Consider the following 16,601-nt stretch of genomic DNA (forward strand, 5'->3'; position numbering starts at 1 on the left):
GAAACACATTAAGAAACATATCAAAAGCATCCAAGGTACTTACTAAATCCAACCATTTTATCAGGCACTTTGAACTCTTCTGTTATTACAGCCCTAAAAAAAAAAAAAGGAAGAAAAAAAATTAGTCATTACAAAGACTTAGGGATATTGTTTAGTGGTGGACTTGGTAGTGTTCAGTTAAAGGTTGGACTCGATCTTAAAGGTCCTTTCCAACCAAAATGATTCTATGATTCTATGAAAGAACAATCTGGAAGACAACTATGTCCCTGCCGTGGAAACCAGGCACAGCATAAGGCTTTTGCACACACAAGTAAACACTACATCAGAGTCAAAATCATTTGATTTGGAAGGGAGCTCTTGTGGTCACCTAATTTCTCCTACGCTGGACACATTTCCAGTCTACTCTCCACTATCTTCAATGGAGCTGACAGAAGAACCTCTTATTGTCATTCTCGCTCCAGACAGATTTAACGGAATAACAGCAAAGTTTCTTTAATATTTAGCCTAGACCCTCCAAGTCGCAGTCTCTGCCTACTACTTTTGGACATGCTCTTGCCAAGAGACACAAACCAAAGCCAATCCTGATATGAAATGCCCCCTCCGATATGCACAGATTTTTTTTGCCTGCTTGTTCTTATCACTCTTTTCCTTGGAATTTATAAAAGCTCTCTTCAATTATCCTTTGAAGTCTTATTACCTTGAGACTTCCATATCTATTACTCTTTGGACTTTTGCAATGTGTCTCTGGTTTTTTGCTTAGCTGTTTCTGTCTCGTAGAAAATACAACACAACGAATATGGAATCTGCAAACTCCATAGGTTTAGATATGCATAATTTACAATTAGTTCAGCAACCTCAAAAGCAATGAAACACCTGCGTAGTAAGTTCAATGCAGGTATTGTGGTGAGGTGCATTAAAATCTTCCCATTTTTTGCTTTAGATCAGTTAGGGAAGGTATAAAATACACAGCAGACTTCATCAGCAAACCTGCAGATAAAGTACTCTCCACTGTCCTGAGGTTCACCAGCAGAGACGCAAAACCAAACAGTGCCATTGACACTCGCAACAGAACAGGTTGGTTCAGAATTACAGTTGTTTTAACCTGGAATAAACCCAGCCTGTTGCCAAAATGTCCTCTCCTGCATCATTTGTGAACCACCCTGTGTTGGAGGAACGGTTGCAGCTGGACAAAGCAGCTAACCTAGTAGAAAACCAACCACCAAAACCAGAAAGAAAGAAAGTCAGGCTGTTCAGCCTAATAAATTCCCTACCTGAAGATCACTCCTGGCACAAGAGAGGTGGCAGGTGGCACCAGAGCAGACAACGCTGCCCACCCTTCTCTGTGCTGCCCTAGCTGGACGTGAGCTTTAACCTAACCATTAAAAGTTGAAGGTTCTACAGTCTTTGTGTATATTGCTGGTCCCTTCTGCTGAGCTGGTTATGATGGAAACGCACCACTACTAGCCTGAAGGTGAATCCAGCTTTAGAAATGCTCTCCCCTTCCTACTCAAAACAAGACAGCTCCTTAAGAGCAGGATTTGAGAAAAACTGAGAATTTTATTTTTGTATTAGATGATAACTCATACTGGCTTCAGTCTCCCCAAACCATCTTTGACAAAGGAGTCACCCCAAGTCATATCACACCAACCAAAGTAAAATTAAAAAAAAACCAAACTACCTTCCCCTTTTAATACTTCCAACTTCTGTCAAAACGCCAGAGGGTTTTTTTACTTTTTCCTTCTTCGCCCCCCCCACACGGCAAGGGAAGGGAGAGGAGAATTTATTCTGCTCAGTCCTGCAGTTTTTCAGGAACCAAATCCAAGTTTCACATCAACTCTTCTTTCTTCATCACAACAAACAGCCTTAAAGGGTAAGCAGAAATCCCAGCCTAGAGAAAACCTAAGCTGACAGTTTCTCCACATTCTCAACCTCTGACTTCCTAACACTACTACAGATGGTGGATCAATAAACAATTAGAATTGATCAATAAATAATAAAACATAACCCACTGCTTACCTTTGATGTACCAGGGCCCCTAACTGGTTACCTACTGTGGCAGAGAGAGAAAAAAGGAAAAAATCAAAGCATTAGCACGGATAAACTAACTTCATCCCTACAGAAAAAGAGTTCTTACCTTTTCATCAAAAAAGAAAGAAAAGCAAAACAGTAATTTAGGTTCAGTGGCTGAAATGAATGCGTTATGTAGTACAAAACAGGAGGGGATTTCTTGATCAACACACACCATAACCCAGTGTCCAGCTGAACACAGGATAGGGAATTGATCTGTGTCTCCCCATGCTGAGTGTCATGGGAGAATATCCTGCCTGCCCAAATCCAAATCCCTGCAACTAACCTCCCACCTTCCCAAATTAAGTCCAAAATAGTAAAAAAAAAAAAAAAAGGAAAAAAGTGGGGGAGGGAGCGGGGGGAGAAGAGAAATTTCAAGCAGACTAGTATGTACTAAAAAACAAAAATAAAAGCTGAGCAGACTCAGAGATTTAGTGTAGGCAAAAAGCATTAAAGACCGCTTGCACATACTTCTCTCTGTATCTCTTATCTGTGCTCCATGGAGCCCGCTTACACGGAGACCTGTTAAAGGAATAGGTCTGTTAAGCAAACTTGTGGCACCCAAACAGTATTTTTTTTTTTTTAAACCACATTTTACTGAATACACACATTCCAGACATATCTGCGATGTTAGCTGGTGGTCCATTTATAATTAGCAGTTATCTCCCCAGCTGACAACCCTCAAACAGATTTCTCCCCCCCACCTCCAACAGATTAGATCTTTCTTCCAAATGTTAATGGGGAAAATATCATTAGACCAACTCATGCAAAGGGGGAACACATGCCCTGCTGAGCTTCCTACCGGACTTTGCCTGCAGCAAACCAGCTAAAAACCAGAGCATTTGGTCCTAACAACCAGCTGAAAGATTATATTGCATGCCTGGAGGGCACAAGTAGTGAAACAAATGAAACCGGCCAACATGGGAGCTGTGATAATAAAGATGCTGTTTCAAACTACCTTGCAGCAACCTGCACATTCTTTGACCTGAAATAAATCGGCAATCAGCTGGCAGGGCTAGAAAGCGGATGCATCCCACACTCTCTAAATCCGTTAGAAAAATGAATAAAGTTTGTGGCCAAACAGTTGACTCAAAATAAAACAGACAAAGAGCATCAATGCTGCATTTATGCTGTGTGTCAATACCTTTGTAATAGCTCAGGATCAAAATATTGACAGCATATATATTTTATTACTCTCCCCAGCTCAGTGATAAGACAACTGCTGTGTTATCGACTCTGTTAGATTTGTCTTTGCATATTCTCACCCCGAATACAAAAAGCTCTAATTCGATAACTATCAATACTGCAGTTGAAAAAGGGTGGTGATGTAATGGGGAATATTTGCTCTAGCTGATAAGCTGCTACCACGGAGCTGAGCAAATAGGACCAAATAAATTCAGAAGCTCCCCATCTTGCCCCAAACTGTGCTCTGTGTGTTTACTATACACCATAGGTCTGGTGACTGTTGCTGTAGTATGGGATTGTCCTTGCCACGGACCAGGCCGCTCATTATCCCAACGTGCCAGAAAGAGGGGTCTTAACACTGCAAGGCTGTATTTAAATATCCACTTCGCATTCCAATCCACCGCAACAGCTCTCTTAGCAGTCTGTTCCTCTGCAGCCGCTGCCCACAAATTATGAGACAGACACACATCCTATAATCAACTCCTGAAGTTCACGCAAGGAACGGAAGAGCCTTCATTTTGTAACACAATCCTACACTTGAAAAAGACAACTTCTTAGGTGGAAACGGTACGAGTACAAGAAGTTAAATCAGTCAGGGAAATAATGCTTTAGATGTAACATAATGTCTCCAACCCATTCCAAGCACTATACAAACCTAGTAAGCCATTCACCACCCCAGGCAGATATCAGCCTTACTGTATATTTATTGTTCAAATTAGCTAAAAAAATTAACCCACAATAACTTGTGTGCGAGATCATTCCTTTCACATTTCACTACCTCTCCATGAGCTGAGGCAGAAGGCTGATGGAGAGAACTGGGAGTGACTTACTTGAAGTCAGTTATGATTTCTCTCTGTTTTCGGGGGGAAAAAAGAAACGACGTGGCTCCCAGTTCCAACCACCTAAAGGTCCATTCCTTCTCCAATATGCCCATTTTGCTCTGAAAGACAGGGCCTAACAGAGAGGCAGGGCAGGGGCAGACCACGCTCACTGCAGGACTGAAAGCTGATGGTCTGTTCCACCATCACGTTCTTCACACCAGGGAGGGGGCTGAACTCTGACAAGCCACCTACGTATTTACCCCTTGTACATCTACGGAGTGCACTTTAGCTGTAACTGCAGTCATTTCACTGCAGATAAGGAAAAATACTGAATAAAATCAGCACAATTTCCTATTAATGGCACCTGCTGGTTGATAACTCTTCACTCTGCTTTAGGCTTCACCTTAACTGAATTCTACCTAACAGACACTCAAAACCAATGTGGATTTTTTCTCCCACCCCATAAAACAGAGCAGTGCCTCCCACTAGATTAATGTTCACGACAGGAATACACTATCTCACCAAGAATACCTTCATGGCTAGAAAAAAATCAGAGCGACACATCTCCCGGAGAGCAGGGGAACAGGGTTGCATTTCATACTTTTGAGCCAAAATGGGATCATCATAAATTTTAGAAAGCTACAAGGAAGACAGTAGTTACCCTAATTCTTCATCACTAAATATTGCTAGGTTTTTCCTTAAACTGCCTTATTTAAAAAATGGTGATCTGTAAAGCTGCAATTTTGAAGAACACTGTCATTTTGTGTATTACACTAAACCTTTTTGCCCTGGTCCTACTGCTGCTACACGTGCATCAAGGAGCATCACTACCAACTTTCATCAGCAGTAAGACAGGGATAAGATTTCCTTCTGCCCATCGCTATTTCCATTGAAAACATGTTGGAGCAAAAGAATAAAGTATTCTGTACAACAGGATCATGTTGTGTTTGAGGCCCTCAGCTCTACTACAATCAAGTTTTATTACACCAAAAGAGGCCATCTTCATATCTGGACGTACCACAGAAGCTTGGGGAAGGCAGTGGGTGGAGAGAGAGAGGGGTGTGAGGCTTCAAGGTCTCCCATCTTTGTTTCCCCAGACCCAAAGGACGCCCCAGCCTTCAGCTGCTACACTGCTGCTTAACCCTATGTATATCCCTGGGAACTTCTTCAAAGCAGTCCAAAAGAGGGCAAACAAAGGCTAATATTCTGGCCTTCAGTCTCTTTGCAGCAGACTAGATCTCTGCTTCCTTTGAACAAAAGGAAGCTGTTTCTTTAAGGATTATTTAGCATTAAATAAACGTATTACATTGTGCTGGTAATTAGAAGGAAACACTAATTAGAATGGAGGCCAGGAGCAGCTATTGGCCATTAACAGGAGGGCTGGGACCTATCCTGAGCAGCGAGCCACAAGCAAGATGCCACCAGGTCTCTCTGCAGCTCAGACTAACCCCATCTCTAGTGCTCACCTTCACTGAGAAACATTAACTGCGGCAAGTGGCCATACAAATGCTGACTACGACTTACTGCGAGCTGTACGAATAAACCTGATCTCCTCCCTGCACTATAGTTATTTGCAGTATTACTTTAAAGTTGCTTCCAGAAAGGGGAAATAAAGAAGTCAGGGGAAAAAGAGAAATAATCAATCTCAAGCTCCATCTAATACCAACAGACCAGGTCACCAGGGCCAGTCCTAGCAGCTCTTCATTTTAGATGAAGGTTATGTTAAGGGAAGTGCAAAAGGCACTCACACATTCTGGTTTCCAATACTACGACAAACCTATTTTTCCTGGAAATGCTCTAAAAGCAGCTGAATTTGTTTTGACCAGCACATGTCACCCTGTCTTCAGACCACTTCCTAAGCTGACATCAATCAGCCACGCCAGCAGCTGTTTACAAAAACGGACAGGCAGAATTAGATTTTCCTGAAAGACAGACAGTTCTCCTGTCACCTTAAATACTTGCCCTGAATCCAATTTTTTCAGGAGTATTAGGAACAGAAGTAATTTTCTAACAGCTACATGGGGATAAGGAAGCAGTGAGACCTGCACCCAGCTGTGAACACACAGTATACAAAGGTAAACAATCAAAAGATTTACCATAAGATTTGTTTCCAAGCTATCCAGAGCAGCAGAATGTATCCAGACCTCCACGTTATAAAATTTCTAGAGCATGTGTAACAATATAAATAATCACTTCTTGACAATATCATCTCCAAACTACGGTTCACAGACAAGCAGAAAATGGAGAAAACGTGGCCACGCAATCCCAACACACCTTGTTCGCAGCTAACAGAGAACTAAAAGATCATCCAAATGGGAATTGCTTTCCTAATTTAAGTGTCCTATCAAAAGCAATTGCTATTTTCCAGATGCCTAAAGCCAAAGCTGCGTTATAGAGTTTTATTGTCACTGCAGCAAGAGGAGGTAGCCTAAGACTAAGGAATGGATCATACCACAAACAAATCCAGAGCAAGAAGCACCTGCTACTTCAGGAGTTCCTTTGCCAGGCTGCAGTCCTGGGTGTGCAGGGAAAGAGCAACGCAGGAGGATTACGTGGTGAGATGGGGATCACATTGCATTGTATTTCAGTATAGGATTTACTACTGCCATCAGAAATAAAAACCCAAGATGACCAAAGCTGAAAGAAGCGATACAACCTTTGCTCCTCCCCTGACAACTCTGGTTTCTTTCTGAAATTCCAGCCCTTTAAAATATTACTTCCATAATTTCTCTTCTCCTCTAAGATTTCACAGATCAGATTTTTGGGAAGGGAGCTGGACAAAGTTACAACATCTACAGATGTATATGAACAACCCAAGGACAAATACAGCATTTGGAGCTACTTTAAAAACAGTTACAAACAAGGCCCAGTGCTGAACAAGCATCCAGGGTGAGCAAACACCCACAGGTCTTCACAGCAGCAGAACATCTGCCAACACCAGAGCCAGGAATACAGCCGCTCTGGGAGGCTCTACCAGGAACCATACGTGCTCCGTGGAGTTGCCCACCACAACACCAGAAACCAGCAGTAACCCACATTTATAGCCCAGACTGCAACTGTATCGATAGGGTTTGTGTCAACACAAACAAGGCTCAGCAAGTAATAGAGCTCACCAGTAAAAGTTTAAGTACAAAGTCTAACTTGTGCTGTCATTAAGCACTACAACCATCTCACGTGTTAGAAGTTCATAAAAACCCATTTTGTCAAGAGGTCAGATTTCCCAGTTCAGCCTGATGAATCAATGAAAGAAATAGGTAGGACTAATGTTACGAATGACCAGTTCCTACAAGGTTACTTTTATTCTTTTTCACTTATCTAAGCCATTCAGTCACAGCTCAAAGTCATCCAGCATTCTTCAATGCAACAGTCTGCTTGACAGCCAAGCACCTTCCCATGCAGAAACCACCACACACCAGTAATACCAAGCCTCTGGCTTCTCACAGACATAGTGATGCCCCAGCCCAAGACACAAGGTGCAGGGTCTCACCCAGACAAACCCATTCTTTCCTAAAACACCAAACCAAAGGAGCAGCAATCTCTTGCTCAAATAAAGCCAACACCGGAGACAAAAAAAGTGGGTTGTGGCATGTCTTCAGGCAACAGTAATGTTAACAAGCCAGAGGCTCCACATGAAAGAAACTTCTCCCCGTGCTCCAGCACGTTTTTTCAGGATGAGAAGCAGACATGCAGTATTTCCAGCCTTAGCATCAGGCAGAAAAAAAATATTTTCAAAATGCAGTGCTAGGCAGCAGCTTTGCTTATCTCCTCAGTACTCCTGAACATCTCTGTGGGGGAGAGAATCACCCTGCACGGCTACCTGAGTCAGTATAAATACTAGTGGAAAGAGGAGAAGGAAGATACAGCCACATTTTTTTTTATAACCAACCACAGGAAAAGGTGAGCTCTTTGCACCTATATGGCAGCAGATAATACAATTTAAACACTTCTTGTAACAGTGCACATCGTTAGATTTGTAGAAAGAAAACACCTCTTCAACACTTTTGTTGTTTCCACCAAAGATACGAAACTAATAACTTATTTTAAAACTGCAACACTTCATACAATATTAACTCATTACAATTACCAGACATGGTCCACCCAGTAAATTATTCTTTGGCTGTGGTCAATGTTAAATCCTTCAGAGATTTAAGAAGCTTCACAGAATAATTATGAAAAAAAGCTAAGCCTAATACAGGAAGTTTCCTTTCAACTTGCACCAACTTACATCAACACCCTTTCTCCTTAAAAGTCATGTACAAAGCAATCAGAACCCTTCACAGCAGCTCAACTACTGTGCTGTGATCACATCTACACGTGTAATACTGTCCCTATACACTGCCTGTTCTCAGAAAGTAAGGGCCATCAGGGACAAACAGCTTTACTCTGTACATCTGGTACTCTATACACGGGCTCCAGCACAGTTACAATCAGCACATCCTCCTCCCTTCCCTCAACTACCACAGAACAAGATTTAAATTACAGAGTTCATTCGCTAATTCCCAAAGTTCATGAACTAAGAAAGAACTGTTTCACGTTAATAATATTAATGCCTAGGAGCCCTGTGCTATCTAGATAAGATTAAACAAAGGGAATCTTGTATAAAATTTTTATACACAGGAAGATGCATTGATTTCGGTCCTTAGAGCAGACAACTGCCTCCACAGATGAATTTCAGGAGCTGCATCCACAAGATGGACTAATCATAGCCAGCTTACCTCCATCATCCAGGGGCCGTTTCTGTACTCCATAACCGTAGACTGACGGGTCCACAAGTGTTGTAGAATTATTCAAGTGAGGAATATCTCCAATTTTAGCAGCAATCTATAAAAACAGAGGATAAAAGCATGATTAGCGTACCTAAAGTTTCAGCCACCACAGCTAAACACTGTCTTCCAATAAGGCATTTACCCCAGTCCAGTCTTCTCTCAGCTGTTTACTACATAGGTGCCTTTATAACAGTTCCAAGACAGCAGTGCTTCATTTGTAAGGTAAACAATTTTCTGCTTGCTTTTAATATTTGTTTAATTAAGATTGCATTCACCTGGTTCCTCTTCCTGATTCTAAGTAGGTATTTACTCCCTGGAACATTATATTCAGGTTTGTTCACTCAATAGACAGCTGACAAGCTAAATCTCACCAAGAGGAGAGTTCAGACTAGCTCACCAACTTTGTCCAGGAGAAGCTGCCACCACCATAGCCATGTAGGAGGACACAGGCTTCCTCCTGTGTCCGTGCATATCCAGACACATAGAAATGTACACTTGCACATCAGTGGGGGGAGAGGAGGGAGAAGAATGTCAAAATACACAGCACAAGGACAGGTTTGGGAGCTCCTTGTAACAGAGACTGGATCACCCTGTGTTTACTGTACAAAGAATAAGCCAGTGGGCAAACTATTAGCCCAGAATTAGTTTCAATTTCCTGCAGCGGTCAATACAGCATGTCCATAACTAGCACTGCCTGTGCCTCTGCGTCCATCCCCTATGGGGGTAACAGCCATTCCCCGCCAAGCCAGGATGCAAGGAGGATATTTACAGGAAAGAGGAGACAGTCAGGTGTCACGGTAAGGGGACTAAGGTAAGCAAATAAACTAGGTGAGAGAGAGACCTAAACAGCACCTAATAAAAGTGAAAAGCTAAGCTCGTCCCTAATGACATTTGGGGGACAGCTATACAGATGGATGCTGACAGAAGCGAGCTCTTTCGCCTGCTCTCCAAGCTAACCGATGTAAGTCCACTCTAGAAACACACACGTGCATTACTTCGGAGCTGCACCCGAGTTAATACCCACTTCAGGGACAGGCAAACTGCAGTCTCACAGCAGCCTTCGCCTACATCAAGTACTTTGCTATAACAAGCATGTGCAGAACAAAGTAGTTACAGAACAAATATAAAGCACGGAGTATTCTACAGGGTTTGCTTCCTTTTCCAACAAAAAGAAAATCATTGAACGGGATCTTTACTAGAAGTCTGATCTCACTCCTTTATAACCGGGATTTCACCAGAGAATAAGCAACAGGAACAGATGAAAGAGCATTTTACACAGATACATTTTAAATGAAGACAAGGGCAAATGACAAATATAACTAAAGTCCTTTCTAAAATTTGAGTTTTACTGCAACAGAAAGACATCTACAATAACTCTAGTTGTTGACACTATTGGCTGCTGCAGTAGAATAAACAACTGCCCAAGATTCAGAACCACTGGGTACTGAAAAAAAGCTATTTGAAATAATCTTGAAAGAATGAGGGCACTGCTTTTAGAAAGAGAATAGCAAACATTCTCTTCAATGTCTTGCATGAAAAGGGCTCCAAGTTTTGACCATTTTCTTCTCATAGTCCATTCCGTCCTGTCCTCTTTTAGAAAGTCAACAACTTTATTGCCTCAGAAATACCAGGAGCTAGAGAATAAAATCTTCCTGCAGGACCAGCACAGTGATCATGTAGTGAAGCTTTGATGACAAGCACCTTGTAGATCAACATCTCCAAAAACTAATAAGTCCATAGCAATCTGATTCTCAATGCATTAACACACCTTGTCCACTCCATACTAGGGAGTGCCAGGTGATGCCCTGCCTGTTGTTGAACGCTGTACTGCATCCATGGTTCCAGCCCTTGGTCCACGTTCCTTCCCCTTACGCTTGGGATGCAGAGGTTTTTAACGAAGGTACAAAGAGCATAGATGTTTCCTGACTACTTCAATGCTGAAAAATAAATTTTAAAATATATTTTATAATAATCTATTAACAGCTTTCACCTAATAACTTCCAACATACATCAAAAGGAACAGTGTCAGATATAACATACTCTGGTATGTTTTGGAACGTTTGATTTTAACATGCTCTTCATGAACTCTCCGTTAGTAGTTGTTTACTTGAAAAAAATCTGTCATTTGTGGAAACCGTTAGCTGATAGTTTGGAGCTGAAATCACACGCCACACGCTCAAGAGAAAGAGAAAAAGAGTCTGTGGATAGCAGAAGCTGGCCTATAAAATGAGGCTAGCATGAAGCACAAAGGTGTGCATGAACCGATCACCAGCACTAAGGCTCTCCGCTGCCAGAGCAGGAGAGCTTTGCAAACCCCTACTTTTGCTTAGCACACAATTATCGCCCTGGCACAGAACCCCCCAGGTAAAGGGTAAAATAAGAGAGTCAAACCATTTTTTACATTATCACCTTTTGGGATATTTTCCTCTTCCCCCCCCCACTCCTTTATTTAAACTTGCACCCTTATCTCTAAAGCCTCCCAGCTGCCACCGGATTACACGCAGACAACACGCCACCTCACAGCAGTAGGAAAAAATACCCTGCAAAATTAAGAGTTGAGCTTTTAAAGTACATGTAGCAGTTAAAATACATTTTAACTTCTTACGTTCAACTTAAAACAGGAACCTCAGTTTTTACTACAGGTTCAGCAGGGAGATAAGCACAAAAGTTAGAACATAGCAAAAGTAAGCAGACCTAGCCCTTATCTGACTAAATGACCTTGAGTAATGTACTGCTAGCCACTGCTTTTGTCCCACAGTATGTCAGTTGTCTTTTTTTTTCCTAAACCCAACAGATCCATTTTACTAAGCTCTGAAATACACTAGAAAAAAGCATCACTACACAGAACTGTTTGTGCACCTGATTTCCCCAAAATAAACATCAACAAACACTTCAAAGGACACAGCACAAATCTGAGCTACAAATTGTAACAGTAAATCCAAGAAAAACAAACAAAATAACCCACAAAGTTGTGTGAGGGATACATGTTTTCCTACACCTTGTACTTCTGTCCTCGTGTACCTTTAACACCCTTTAAAAATGGTGTAATACCGAAAGACTTAAATATGAAGCTGCTTTGCTAGGCACAGCAGGACTCAAACACTAACATTGCAGAATTAGGCTTTCAAGAGAAAGGGCCTAGCTTCTGGGAAGAATCTCTCCATGCTGTCCTGCAAAAGAACATCAATTGATAAAATCACCAGTTCTAGGTATTAGCAGGATATAAACCAATAAGGCACTGTCACCTGATCCTTCAGACAATTCTAGTGCTACTGCTGCTCTTCCCAGGTGTTGAGCAGAATATTCGAGTTTGTGTGACAGTCATTTCTCCAGAGCTCTGTAGGAAGCAGTGAAACCATCCACAACCATTTAAGTTTCATGCCACAGGTGGTTTTCCTAAATACTAGAATAACTGCAAAGCCCCAAACCTATTTGAGGATGATCTGAAAAAGTACTCTGCAAGGCGATAAAGAAATGTAAGTCTTAAGACCCCTCCATCCCCACAGAAATTAGAAGTTAGAGCCTGGTAATAGAAAGGGATTTTAAACATACAGCCTGTCAACTCTCAGTAAGTCTCGGGATATTCATCCACTTCCAAGGTACCCAAGATGGCACACTACAGGCTTACCAAGCTACAGCCTTTCCTCTTCATAGCTTTCCCAGAAATGCAGATTCAGACAGTACATATGGCCTGTTACAAGAAGAACAGCCCATCTATGAAGAGGGAACCAGTAAGTGCTGCAAATGCATGTGCTGTACTGGAAATGTGACTGCCAAGGAGAGCAGGGTAAGAACCAAGTGAGACACTGTTTTGTCAATAAGAGCAAGACTCAAGGACAGCCCCATAGAAATACATTTCTGTCCAAAGCACAGGCAGCTCTGCTTATTTTTTGATCCCATTACTCAAAAGGGGAGCTAACACCCTCTCTCTCTCCCCCCCACCCCAAAACGCCACAGGAGAAAAGCCACCCTGCCTAGGAGCAGCCGGACACATCAGTCACCACCTATAATCTGTAAACTAATCCGTTCACATGAGGTGTGGTGCAGAAGATGCACGACAGACCACATCAAAGCCCCAGCGTTCACTTGAAAAAGTAATTTTTGATACATCTGCAATATTTAAGAGTTCACCAAAAATCCAAGCAAGTCCAGCACAAGCACTGAAAGCAGCGTACAAGTCATGTGTTTCAAAGCTATTCCAGATCTCTTACTCTTATGTCATCTCACATCCTAGTGACTTTGAGGAATGCAGTTACTGTGACTGATAAGGAAAGTCTTCCCTGTCCTGAATTATTTAGTTATTAATAACTAAGCACTGTATCCCACAGCCCGATTTTAGTGTTATGGCTCTCACGAGAACTCAATTTAGTAAATTTGATTACTAGTCTTAAGCGTAAGATTAAATTTTGCAATAGTTCAAATGTCAAGCCAGGGATGCCATACCAACCCACGAAGCAAGAACTGTAACTGATTTTTTTTCCTCTGCTCCCAAATACAGCATGAAACACACTTGGTGAAAGCTCTGCCATCACCTCCAGAGAAGTGTCAGGTGTAACTGCCCTTACATCCCACCTGATGCTCAGCCAGGAAATTCCATCACACACTGCTTGGGTGGGGAGGTAAATACCCGTCCACTGAGCAATGAAGACCACCTCCATTCACATCTGGCAACAAGTCACCAGTGACAATTTAGTCCTGCCAAACTGTGCAGGAGAAGACTACCTACTGCCTCACAAAGCCTCTATGGAACTAGATTAAATCAAGTATTTTTGCAGGGAGGGAAATATTTTAGTACTTGCCAACAATTCTTTTCATCCCACAAATACTAAATAGAAAAAAAAAAAAAAAAAATCACATTCAACAGGCAGCATCCAACTCACTCCACAAAAATGTAGGCCACTGCGCTCCCACGAACATGTGCAGAGCGCACATTTCTCAACACACTTGTTTCCAGTGCGAAAAGATAGCAGGAAGGTTGCTATGCTGCAGCGCCTGACCTGAAGTTGGCAGCTTGGAAGCTTTTGAAATCTTCCAGTTCAGCCTAACTCAAGTCATAGGCTCATGGAAACCCAACACATTCTTTCAGGTATAATGAACTTAAGAACAGCAAAATCGGAGTAGGTGAGCACAGCTAAGTTACAGAATTATTTAATACTCCATCTCCTTCACCGGTGTGGTAGGGGGCCTCACAGACTCACCCTACAAACATGATGACAGCAACCACACAACAGCAATTCAGATCAGTTTTCAGTTAGTGCTACGTTTTAGCCTAACATCAGCCCAGGCATCCCACACATTAACCTGTTACTGATCAGATGAGTGGTACATACCATGGCACTTTCAACATACCAAACAATTTCAAGAAGATGCGACTGACTAACAAATAATATTATTTTCTTCTACATAAACAGGTTATTCAAAGATTATTCAACTGCCAGCAGGCAATAATATTATCAGATATTCAACAAGATGTTTTTGCAATGAAAGGCCTTCAGTAACAGACAACCAGGTCAAGAGAAACACAGCTGCAACACCTCTCAATTTAACTGCTTCAAGTAGATAACCCTGGGCTAACAGCAAAGCTTTCAGACATCACACACCATCGAGGCCGCAGCATTCTGTTAGCCACTGAAAAAAGGTGATGCACGGCCTCATCCCGGAGGCAGCCAACATGCAACTTGCCTACTGCAATACTTATGCTCCAAAATAAATCAACACTGAGAGCAGACTAGCTTGTGATCTCCTCTGGGAAGGTGCAGGGTGTTCATCTAGAACAGCAAGCACCTCTGTACAGGTCACTGAAGGGCGCAGGCTTGCTGTGATACTGATTCCTAAGTGAGCTGCGACCAACGGTAAGCCACTTAAGTTCCATTAGAGCGATCGCTTGAAAGGTCTTAGGGTCCAGCTTAGTTTCTTCCCAAGTTTCTCAGTGAAATGAGAAAAGTGAGTCTGGGCAACAGAATGAGATTTCTCCCACCCAGCCTGTAACATTGGGAAGAATAAAGTCAAGGTCTTTAAGCGCCAGGTAGGCTGTGGTCCTGGTATTTAGCTGTGTAACATTTCGTTAAGCTGTAACTACCAAGCACAAGTAAAGTACAACCTGTTGAGAGGTGGAATAAACACCTGTGACAAGACACAGAAAAAGAGATGCGATCAACAGTCACAAAATCTGTGCTCTGAGCAGCAGCTTCTTGTTTCTGGAGCCACTTTCCACAAACTGAGGAGCACACGAACACTTGGAATATCCCGTGCTGAAGACAAGGGCGCCGATTTCTGCGGGTCTGGGCGCTTTCACTGAAAGTTTCCATTTTAGCGCCATGTAAGCTCAGGGATTCCTTTGAGGAGGGCTTCCCTCCTCCCTCCCAGGAAGGAACGTAACGCTCCCCCTCTGCCAGGGCTGCTATTGATTAGCCTAACGCACAATTAAGGACTCGTTTAAAAAACGAATTAACATTAAGCTCCCACCCACCCATTGCAAAGTGCAAGACGACAGCTTCACAGACGGGACTGCCAGAGGCTGCAGACCGCCTCCTTCCCCCCAGAGCAGCGTCCCTGCCGTGTCACAAGCCCCGGCCGCGACCCGCGCTGGAGGGGACTGTTAGAGGGCCCCGCCGCCGCCCCGCCGGCCTGCCCGGAGCCCCGGCGCCGCCGACCCCGCAGGGGACAGCCCCGGGGCTCCTGAGAGAGGCCACCGGCTCCGGCCTCCCGGGAGCGGGGCAGGGAGGACGCGGCCCTGCCCCTCCCGGCGGCTCCGCGCCCCGCCTCAGCCCCGCGGCCTAGCGGCGCCCGGCGGCCTCCTCCCGCCCCCGGCCCGCCAGCCGGCGCCTACCTGCCGGACCCGGTGCAGAGCGTCGACGAACCCCTCGGGCTTGATCCCTACGGGCGCTGCGCTCTGCCCCTGCGCCAGCTCCGCCATGACCCGCGCCCCGCGCCCGCCCGCCGCCGCGCCGTCCCGCCGCTCCGCCCGGGGACCCGCACCCGGAAAGGGAAAGAGCCCCCCGCTTCCGCCGGAAGTGGGCCCGGGGGGCGGGGGCGCCGCGGCGGGGCGGGGCCGGGGACTCGCGCCGCGCGTCACGGCCGCTCACGTGCCGGAGGGAGGCGGGGGGCGAGGGGCGGGGCAGGGACTCGCCCCGCCCCACGGGACCCGCCACCGGGCGGCCACGGGAGAGGGGTCGGGGGGGACGTGGGGGCGGCCCGGGAGCCCCACAGCTCGCAGGGGCACGGGGGGGCGAGGGCCGTGAGCCGCCGCTGGCCGCCGCGCCGGCCCCTGCCCGGCTGTCCCCTGCCTGTGCCTGTCCCTGCCTGTGCCACCCTGTCCCTGTCCAGCCGGCCCCTGCCAGCTCCTGCCACCTTCTGCCACCCCGTCCCTGCATGTGCCAGCCCCTGCCATCCCGTACCTACCTGTGCCTGTCCCTGCCTGTGCCACCCTGTCCCTGCAGCACCCCACAGCACCCGTTTCCCCCTTTTCTTCATGTCTGTGTTTGAGGACCGCGTTTCTGACCACGCTGCCGCGGGCCAGGCACTGCCATGGTGGTGGCGACGCATAGCACGAAGCTCCCAGACGTGGGGTGCTGGTGTGCTCCGGACAGCTCTGCCCTGCGCCTCCAAGAACTGGAGCTCCTGGAGGTGCCCAGGCACCCCCCCATCCCCTGGGCCAGAGCCCCCAGGTCTGATTCACCCTCAGTCCCAACCCTCCCACCGCAGCCGAGCAGCAGGAGGCTTCGGGATGATGCAAGGACCAGTTAGTCAAGGAGTAATGCAA

General features: G+C 44.9%; 1 protein-coding gene across 3 annotated transcripts in view; it reads right to left on the reverse strand.

Moving 5' to 3' along the window:
* The window catches only part of FUBP3 (far upstream element binding protein 3), a 40,406-nt gene extending 24,599 nt beyond the window's left edge, over window positions 1–15,807 (reverse strand). For 2 of the 3 annotated variants that reach the window (XM_068413705.1, XM_068413702.1), the window contains exons 1-5: window positions 15,669–15,807; window positions 8,789–8,894; window positions 2,539–2,589; window positions 2,017–2,050; window positions 44–93 (exon numbers count right to left, since the gene is read on the reverse strand). In XM_068413705.1, coding sequence (XP_068269806.1) covers window positions 44–93; window positions 2,017–2,050; window positions 2,539–2,589; window positions 8,789–8,894; window positions 15,669–15,755 — 328 coding nt within the window. In that variant the 5' untranslated portion in view covers window positions 15,756–15,807. The remainder of the gene's footprint in view (window positions 1–43; window positions 94–2,016; window positions 2,051–2,538; window positions 2,590–8,788; window positions 8,895–15,668) is intronic. The other variant, XM_068413704.1, reaches the window with a different exon arrangement.
* Between the last annotated feature and the right edge of the window lie 794 nt (window positions 15,808–16,601).

This window comes from Nyctibius grandis, chromosome 16 (assembly GCF_013368605.1).
Source record: "Nyctibius grandis isolate bNycGra1 chromosome 16, bNycGra1.pri, whole genome shotgun sequence".
Taxonomy (NCBI): Eukaryota; Metazoa; Chordata; class Aves; order Nyctibiiformes; family Nyctibiidae; genus Nyctibius; species Nyctibius grandis.